Source organism: Sebastes fasciatus, chromosome 5 (genome assembly GCF_043250625.1).
Source record: "Sebastes fasciatus isolate fSebFas1 chromosome 5, fSebFas1.pri, whole genome shotgun sequence".
Classification (NCBI taxonomy): Eukaryota; Metazoa; Chordata; class Actinopteri; order Perciformes; family Sebastidae; genus Sebastes; species Sebastes fasciatus.
In genome coordinates, this window is record NC_133799.1 from 299,627 (window position 1) to 309,626 (window position 10,000).

General features: G+C 46.0%; 1 protein-coding gene across 4 annotated transcripts in view; it reads right to left on the bottom strand.

Moving 5' to 3' along the window:
* Positions 1–3,016: 3,016 nt before the first annotated feature.
* The window catches only part of map1sa (microtubule-associated protein 1Sa), a 26,193-nt gene continuing 19,209 nt past the window's right edge, over positions 3,017–10,000 (bottom strand). Inside the window, exons 5-9 of one of the 4 annotated variants that reach the window (XM_074634411.1) lie at positions 8,407–10,000; positions 7,498–7,739; positions 6,717–7,411; positions 5,699–6,103; positions 3,017–5,365 (exon numbers count right to left, since the gene is read on the bottom strand). The exon at positions 8,407–10,000 is cut by the window's right edge and continues 1,416 nt beyond it. In XM_074634411.1, the coding sequence (XP_074490512.1) occupies positions 7,256–7,411; positions 7,498–7,739; positions 8,407–10,000 (1,992 nt within the window). In that variant the 3' untranslated portion in view covers positions 3,017–5,365; positions 5,699–6,103; positions 6,717–7,255. Of the gene's footprint in view, positions 6,104–6,682; positions 7,412–7,497; positions 7,740–8,406 lie in introns of all 4 variants that reach the window. The other 3 variants (XM_074634412.1, XM_074634409.1, XM_074634410.1) reach the window with 3 other exon arrangements.

Sequence of the window (10,000 nt, forward strand, 5' to 3'; positions counted from 1 at the left end):
AGAAGAGAAGAGAGAGAGAGAAGAGAAGAGAAGAGAGGAGAGAGAAGAGGAGAGAGGAGAGGAGAGGAGAGGAGAAAGGGAGAGGGAGAGACAGAAGGAGAAGAGAGGAGAGAGGGAGAGGGAGGGAGGAAGAGGAGACTACCATCTCCCTCCTAGCTCCCTCCCATCTCCCTCCCATCACCCTCCTAGCTCCCTCCCATCTCCCTCCTAGCTCCCTCCCATCACCCTCCCATCTCCCTCCCATCTCCCTCCTAGCTCCCTCCCATCTCCCTCCTAGCTCCCTCCCATCTCCCTCCCATCACCCTCCTAGCTCCCTCCATCTCCCTCCTAGCTCCCTCCCATCACCCTCCCATCTCCCTCCCATCACCCTCCTAGCTCCCTCCCATCTCCCTCCTAGCTCCCTCCCATCTCCCTCCATCACCCTCCTAGCTCCCTCCCATCTCCCTCCTAGCTCCCTCCCATCACCCTCCCATCTCCCTCCCATCACCCTCCTAGCTCCCTCCCATCTCCCTCCTAGCTCCCTCCATCACCCTCCCATCTCCCTCCCATCACCCTCCTAGCTCCCTCCCATCTCCCTCCTAGCTCCCTCCCATCACCCTCCCATCACCCTCCTAGCTCCCTCCCATCTCCCTCCCATCTCCCTCCTAGCTCCCTCCCATCTCCCTCCTAGCTCCCTCCCATCTCCCTCCCATCTCCCTCCTAGCTCCCTCCATCTCCCTCCCATCACCCTCCTAGCTCCCTCCCATCTCCCTCCTAGCTCCCTCCCATCACCCTCCCATCTCCCTCCCATCACCCTCCTAGCTCCCTCCCATCTCCCTCCCATCTCCCTCCCATCACCCTCCCATCTCCCTCCCATCACCCTCCTAGCTCCCTCCCATCTCCCTCCCATCACCCTCCTAGCTCCCTCCCATCTCCCTCCTAGCTCCCTCCCATCACCCTCCCATCTCCCTCCCATCACCCTCCCATCTCCCTCCCATCACCCTCCTAGCTCCCTCCCATCTCCCTCCCATCACCCTCCTAGCTCCCTCCCATCTCCCTCCCATCACCCTCCCATCTCCCTCCCATCACCCTCCTAGCTCCCTCCCATCTCCCTCCCATCTCCCTCCCATCACCCTCCCATCTCCCTCCCATCACCCTCCTAGCTCCCTCCCATCTCCCTCCCATCTCCCTCCTAGCTCCCTCCCATCTCCCTCCTAGCTCCCTCCCATCTCCCTCCCATCACCCTCCTAGCTCCCTCCCATCTCCCTCCTAGCTCCCTCCCATCACCCTCCTAGCTCCCTCCCATCTCCCTCCCATCACCCTCCCATCTCCCTCTCATTACCCTCCTAGCTCACTCCCATCACTGTAGGGACCCACCATTACTGGTGGCAAAGACAATGAACTATGCTTCTCAGGATCCTTGAGTCATGCAGCCATTGACTGTGGTCTCAGCTCAGTAGCCATTGGCTACTGTAGCATTCACACATAGGTGTGAAATTCACCCAGGACAAAACCAGAGGAATCTCTTTGTTCCTTCTCCTTCTGCCCTTTCTTCTCACCTCTCCTGACCTGTGGAGGTGAGCTGCTGCTCTCCAGACCAGAAGCAGCTCTGCTCTGATCTATGGCCTGTTAGGAAACAGCCATAGGAACACAAGGAACCTCTAAGCAGAAGACGTGAGAGCCTGCCTTTTTACCTACTAACTTCAAGCAACAACCGCAAGGAAGTTAGCACCAAGCTATCAAGCTGCTGGGAAGAAAGTATTGGAGCGATCAGCTTCCTCCAATCTGCACAACTGGATTTGAGCACAGCAAAGACGACATCCTTCACTTGGAACCACAACTTCAACACATGGAATTACAAACCCCGTTTCTTCCATGGATTGGTAACGTACTGGGCTTACCTTAGCAGTAGCAGTTACACATGGCTGAGCAAGACTGTTCAACTTTGATTTCTAGAATGTACCTGTATTGATTTGGTTTAATGTTATTCATTGAGTTTCACTGTTGTGATATTATTTGTAGTTATTTGTATTTGGGTAGCTGGCTTCACCACATCTGATGTGTTTAGTTTATGCTTCACATAGACAAGGTCTTGCATGCAAACTAACCATCTTTTCTAACCCACTGCATTATCTGACACACATTAAGATCACATACACAAACTGTGAATTAGTTAAACATAAACATACAGCTTCAGATAATATTAACCCCCACACCACCACCCCCTCTCTGTCCTTCCTGAGCACATGTGTTCCGAAGAACAAAGAGACCATGTGGTGACATGTTGGCGGCCATCGTTGATCCCGCCATCTTTGTAGTTTTACAGTGCTCACCTTTTGTCTGTAGGCAGACATCTTGAGACAAGAAGCCATCTTCTCTCTCCCCCCCCCCCACACACACACACACACACACACACACACGCTCACACACGCTCACACACTGTGTTTGGTTTGTTTAGTTTAGTTATTTAGTTAGATTAATATTGTGTTTTACACCTTTATTATCTTGTAAATAAACGTTTGTGGAATATACATGCTGGTCTGTTTAATGTTGTACAAGAGTGAATAATGCCAACCTCTGCTATGTCAAGAACTCCGATATCCTTCAACCTTTACTATCTATTTTGGTTATAGTTATTAATTTAATTATTAATCAACATTCCAAATTGATAGTTTAGCATATATAATGAGACTATATTAACGTTTTGGTTATTGTTCCCCGATTCCAGGGTGGTGCCCCGTTTATTATTAATGTTTATTGATAATTTCTATTAATATTAATAATTCTATTATTTATTAATTAATCTGCTAATAACCAAACCTGTTACTGCCAAATCCCTACATCACCCTCCCATCACCCCCCCCCATCACCCTTCGATCTCCATCCTATCTCCCTCCTCTAAACAGTGTGATCAATCACAGACTTCCTGTTGATCAGCTGGACCAAAATCCATAAATTTAATGATTATTAATCTCCCTCTTCCTCAATCACAGGAACTGGTTCAACACATTTTCACAATAAAACACACTGAAGACACGCTGTTAAAGGGCTACTTTTATTTTGAAAGTATCATTAAAATTAGTGTTTCAGAACACGTGTGTGTGTGTGTGTGTGTGAGGGAGGTGAAAACTACCAAAATAAAATCACTTTTCTTTTTAAAAGATTATTTTTTGGGCGTTTTTCTTCTTTTATAAGACAGATGACGGCGAGGAATCGAACCCGGAAAGTCGTGGTTAGATGGCGAGCGCTGTAACCAGGGTAACGCTGTAGCATTCACACTAACGTTGTTGATCCTTTAACAGTCACACGAACTTCAACCGTTGGTAATTAAACTGAAGAGGCTGAATTTTCAGATCAATAATGTCTGAATTAAAGGAGTGAAACTACGCTGGAGCTCGTACCAGAGTTCAGACTGAGGATTTAAAAAAGGACAAAAATTAAAATAAATAAATAAATTAAAGATTGAAATGTGTGTGGGGTGGGGTGGGGGGCGACAGGCAGAAATAAAAAATAAAATTAACTTTCAGTCGACGTTTTTTAAATTACAAAACAAACATAAAAAGGCACGAAATAACTTCCTGAACAGATTCAACCGGCTGCTTTACATCATCTGGAGAAGTACTACAAGTAGCAGAAAGCGCTGCTGTAGGAAGCATCCAATCAGAGAGCTCCAGATTAACTTGCTGGATAAATTCTGAAATTTAGATTTTGGATGAACCGAGCAGCAGCTGAGGAGCAGAGCTGAGGCTCATGGGTAATGTAGTCTTTAGACATGACGTAGCTGTAGGACGGCTCAGTCTGCTGATGATGAACTCAGTAAAAACCAACCGGTGAGATCTGATCTGAGACCAGCAGCAACATGTGGTCCCGAATATTAAAACCTCTGCTGGATCAGAACACTTCCTCTCCTGAACGGTACCGGTACATTGATGACGGCGAGGGGGAACCGGGACGCTGCCGTCATACGGCGTGCGCTGTAAACAACTGAAAACACTGGAGGCATTTTGAATTGTGTTAAAAATCTCTTAATTATAAGACAAAGATAACTACGGAGATAAACGTTGAAAGTCTTCATAATTACGGGATAAAGATCACCTAATTATGACACAAAGATATGATGAGATAAACATCTCCGTTACCAGACAAACATCTCGTAACTACGGAGACAAATTTCACTTATTAACGTGGGAAATGTAGTTCTGAGCAGAAATTTGTAAAGACGAGATAAAGATCGGATACACGTCGTGTAACGAGTTAAAATACTTCATAACTACGAGATCTTTATCTCGTAGTTATGAGATTAAGATTTCATAACTACGACATCAAACTGTAATTTTGGAATAAAGAATTACTGAATAACAATCATAGATCTCATAATTAAGATTCGCAGAATTATGAGTTAAAGAGCACAAATTTATAAATAAGATCTCGTCTCTAATTAACGAGACAAATACAAATCTAATTAAAAGTAAAAGTGAAACTAACTGAACACGTCAACAACTAACGCTGGACGACTCAGATATCTGTTCTAACTGAGTATCTGTGCCAAACGTTCTGTTCTTGTTCTAACTGAGTATCTGTGCTAAACATTCTGTTCTTGTTCTAACTGAGTATCTGTGCTAAACGTTCTGTTCTTGTTCTGAGTATCTGTGCTAAACGTTCTGTTCTTTTTCTAACTGAGTATCTGTGCTAAACGTTCTGTTCTTTTTCTAACTGAGTATCTGTGCTAAACGTTCTGTTCTTTTTCTAACTGAGTATCTGTGCTAAACGTTCTGTTCTTTTTCTAACTGAGTATCTGTGCTAAACGTTCTGTTCTTGTTCTGAGTATCTGTGCTAAACGTTCTGTTCTCGTTCTGAGTATCTGTGCTAAACGTTCTGTTCTTGTTCTAACTGAGTATCCGTGCTAAATGTTCTGTTAATGTTCTAACTGAGTATCCGTGCTAAATGTTCTGTTCTCGTTCTAACTGAGTATCCGTGCTAAATGTTCTGTTAATGTTCTAACTGAGTATCCGTGCTAAATGTTCTGTTCTTGTTCTAACTGAGTATCCGTGCTAAATGTTCTGTTAATGTTCTAACTGAGTATCCGTGCTAAATGTTCTGTTAATGTTCTAACTGAGTATCTGTGCTAAACGTTCTGTTCTTGTTCTGAGTATCTGTGCTAAACGTTCTGTTCTTTTTCTAACTGAGTATCTGTGCTAAACGTTCTGTTCTTTTTCTAACTGAGTATCTGTGCTAAACGTTCTGTTCTTTTTCTAACTGAGTATCTGTGCTAAACGTTCTGTTCTTTTTCTAACTGAGTATCTGTGCTAAACGTTCTGTTCTTGTTCTGAGTATCTGTGCTAAACGTTCTGTTCTCGTTCTGAGTATCTGTGCTAAACGTTCTGTTCTTGTTCTAACTGAGTATCCGTGCTAAATGTTCTGTTAATGTTCTAACTGAGTATCCGTGCTAAATGTTCTGTTCTCGTTCTAACTGAGTATCCGTGCTAAATGTTCTGTTAATGTTCTAACTGAGTATCCGTGCTAAATGTTCTGTTCTTGTTCTAACTGAGTATCTGTGCTAAATGTTCTGTTAATGTTCTAACTGAGTATCCGTGCTAAATGTTCTGTTCTTGTTCTAACTGAGTATCCGTGCTAAATGTTCTGTTCTTGTTCTAACTGAGTATCCGTGCTAAATGTTCTGTTAATGTTCTAACTGAGTATCCGTGCTAAATGTTCTGACTGTTCTAACTGAGTATCTGTGCTAAACGTTCTGATTGTTCTAACTGAGTATCCGTGCTAAATGTTCTGTTCTTGTTCTGAGTATCCGTGCTAAATGTTCTGTTCTTGTTCTAACTGAGTATCCGTGCTAAATGTTCTGTTCTTGTTCTAACTGAGTATCCGTGCTAAACGTTCTGATTGTTCTAACTGAGTATCCGTGCTAAATGTTCTGTTCTTGTTCTAACTGAGTATCCGTGCTAAATGTTCTGTTCTTGTTCTAACTGAGTATCTGTGCTAAATGTTCTGTTCTTGTTCTAACTGAGTATCCGTGCTAAATGTTCTGTTCTTGTTCTAACTGAGTATCCGTGCTAAATGTTCTGTTCTTGTTCTAACTGAGTATCCGTGCTAAACGTTCTGATTGTTCTAACTGAGTATCCGTGCTAAATGTTCTGTTCTTGTTCTAACTGAGTATCCGTGCTAAATGTTCTGTTCTTGTTCTAACTGAGTATCCGTGCTAAATGTTCTGTTCTTGTTCTAACTGAGTATCTGTGCTAAATGTTCTGTTCTTGTTCTAACTGAGTATCTGTGCTAAACGTTCTGTTCTTGTTCTGAGTATCCGTGCTAAATGTTCTGTTCTTGTTCTAACTGAGTATCCGTGCTAAATGTTCTGTTCTTGTTCTAACTGAGTATCCGTGCTAAATGTTCTGTTCTTGTTCTGAGTATCCGTGCTAAATGTTCTGTTCTTGTTCTAACTGAGTATCCGTGCTAAATGTTCTGTTCTTGTTCTAACTGAGTATCCGTGCTAAATGTTCTGTTCTTGTTCTGAGTATCCGTGCTAAATGTTCTGTTCTTGTTCTAACTGAGTATCCGTGCTAAATGTTCTGTTCTTGTTCTAACTGAGTATCTGTGCTAAATGTTCTGTTCTTGTTCTAACTGAGTATCCGTGCTAAACGTTCTGATTGTTCTAACTGAGTATCCGTGCTAAATGTTCTGTTCTTGTTCTAACTGAGTATCCGTGCTAAATGTTCTGATTGTTCTACATGTTGAATGTATTTTGGAGCCAGATGCTGGTATAATGTGCAGGTGGCTGCTGGAGCCATAAAAACATTGGTGATCTACTGGAGAACCTGCCGTTGCTCCCAGTAGTCCGGGTATAAATAGGCACTTTTGAATTGAGTCAGAACTTTTAGTATCCAGCCTCCTGCTAACATGCTAATGTGCTAACGTGTGTTAGCAGGCCAGCTGACGGTCCTGATCCAGCAGAGAGGAAGTGACAGCTGGTGACAGGAAGTGACCGTGCAGTGATGTCACACAGGTGCAGGAAGTGTAAAGGAAACCGTTTGTCGACTTCCTGTCTCATCAACCTTCAGACTAAGAGCGGTGCGGGGAGTAACTGAGCATGCTCACTAAAACGACTCAACCGAAGGGGGCGGGGCTTTCAGGTTCCGCTGACGGACTATTAAGGTAACCTGATGGAACACCTTTCGTCGGTCTGGTCAGGCTGTAACCATGGCAACAATAGAAGTCCACTCTCCGTCCCTGTGGAGAGGTCAAAGGTGAAGTGGGCGGGGCTACGGGCTCAGAACTCGACCTTGCAGGCGGGAAAGGTCTCCTCCTGCATGGCGACGGTGCTGTTGCTGCCCAGCACGGTGATCGACAGCTCCTTCTGCCGGTCGTGGGTCTCCTGGTACCACTCGTGCATAGCCAGCGAATCAAACGTTGGGATCAGAGTCACCTGAGGACAGGTCAGGAAAACGTACCAATCAGTGAACAGATCATAAGAAGGAGAAGCAAACAAACGGCACTGGGGTTTTCACGGACCTGGACCTCTGGCCAGCTGCTCTTCCCCTCCAGCAGAGCGTCCAGGATGCTCCTCATCGCCGCCTCCTTCACGGGACCGTCTCCGCTGATGATGTAATACGAGGAACGAAGGCGTCTGAAGAAGTCCAGGTCCACAGTGGAGGAGGCACAGCCGGATGGCAGGTAGGCCAGGTCCACGTAGACCGCAGAACCCTCAGAACCTGCAGAACCTGCAGAACCTGCAGAACCTGCAGCTTTGGAAGCTGGCAGGAAGTCAGAAGAACGAGATTAAAACAGGTTAACCCCACAAAGACCTAAACCTGAATAATCTTTATTAGCACAACGAAACGGCAAAATAACAACGAGCAGCAGGAACGGTCGCGTCAGCAGTTATGCTGCAGAGTTCCACGTTCGCCGGACAAGAACGAGCAACCGAAGGATGAATCCACTGCACCGTGTGAAGGCGGGAAGGAACAAGTACCCAAAATCAAAATGAGATTCAAAAGTTGGGCTGACAGGTGCATTACTGATGTCTCAGGAGACGGACATCAGGACACAACAAGTCCCATAAAATGATGGACGGATGGACGGATGCACACCAAACTCATGAAAAAACTCAAGATCAGGATCAGGGAGGCTTTCAGCCTACACGATTCATTTAAAAGATATTTGTTATTTAAATGTGCCACAAACAGTGACGTTTAATATCCAGCAGGTGGTTTTTGTTTTACATAAGAATAAACTGTAAAAACCACTACATCTGCTGCAAAATGTTTGTTGTTTTTCAGACGTCAGACGTGTTTTATTTGACGTTTCAAGAGCGAGAAATTTGCCACAAACCATAAAAAGACAGGATGTGTATCGGTTCATGGATGAGCTTCTATAGCATTGAGCTTCTTCGACCCGTCATGTGTTTTCATGCCTGCCTACCTGAGGATGAGGGTCTTGCAGGTCCAATTCTGGAGCCTCCCAGTGAATTTCGGGATGATGGCTTCGTGTCGAGGCTGGAGGTTATCTTCAGTGACCCCACGGAGATGCCGGCTTTGGTACTTCCAGAAGTCACCTTCTGCGTCGCACCTGTTGATTTCTTGGTCTTGGCAGCTGAACTCTTCAGGTTCTTGCTTGCCTCTGTGTCGGCCATGCAGGCTCCAGGCTGGGACGGTAAAGGGGGCAGATCCTTGACCGGGGCTGGCGGCGGGTCATGCCCTCCCCTGTGGGAGTAGTGTTGACTGGGATGATCTTGTGGATGACTGGGCAGGAAAAGGCTACTGGAATCATCATCGGAGTCCATATCTGCCGTGATGGACGGACAGTCGTCTGTACAGGGGGGGACGTCGGAGTCCGTGGCCGTCGGGAGGGAGTCGCTTACTGATGTGGGCGGAGTTTCCTGGCTGTAGGTTGAAGGGCCGTCGCCGCTGCTTTGATCCTGTGAGGAGTTGTTGATGTCAGAGGGGTCTGGCGAGTTGGCGGCGGCGAGGCCAGGGCTAACATGCTGCTGACAGTTCTCTGGCGTCCTGGGGTGCTGGAACTCACAAGGCGACACCAAGCAGAGATCGACATCATGTGGAACATCTGAGAGGAGTTCTGACATCCCGTGGATGTGTTCCTCTGGTCCATTTCCACAGCGCCCGTTATGGTTTGATCCCAGAGGTAAGGCCGTCACTGTGTTGGAGTCTGAGTCACCAACATGTCCGTTAGAGTAGACGCTGTCTCCCGTCGGTGCTTTGGGTGACACTGCAGTGGGTGGCTGCTCTAAAGAAACCGACAGAGATTCATCAACCTCTGTAGAGGGAGGAGAGCCGAGCTCCGCTGGCATGGAGGTCACGGTGGTGGAGGAGTCTTTGAAAGGACTGAGCGTCAAAAGACTGGACTGTTTTTGTTGAGAGGACGTGGAGTTTTCCAGACCTTCCCTCAAGTCATTCGTCCTAAAACCTCCTTGGACGTAATCCTCTAAGCCCAGACTGGATCCTCTCGTCCTAAGACTGCCGTCTTCACTTAAACCCTCAATAACGTCTTCACGGGACTGATGGAAGGCGGTATGTCCCTCACAGTTAGAGACCTGGTCCGTCTCAATACAGCGAAACTTCTCTGGACTCTCTACTGTCAAGGTCTGGTTCCCATTGGCCTTTGCTCCATCAGAATTCATGACTGCTGGGACATTTGAGTTCTGACCACTGTTCCCATTGTTGTCTTCCGATCGAAGTCTTTCAAATTCAGCCGTCATGTCCTCCGGTGTGGACACCTTGGAGCGATCTGCCTCCTTCTGTTTGTCCTGCTCTTTAGTAGCTGGTTTACCTTTTGTCACTTTATTCAGAGTGTCTTTCTTTGGAAGAGTCCCGTCTTTCTTTAGAGTCCCACCTTTGCCCAAAGCTTTCTTTACTTCTGTACTTGCTGTTGAAGCTCCACTTGTCGCTTTCTTCACCTCTTTAACAGCTGGCTTAGCGGTTTTCTTCTCCTCTGTTTTTAAATCCTTCTTGCTCTCTTTTTTTGGTTCAGGTTTGATGTCTTTCTTTGGTTTTGTACT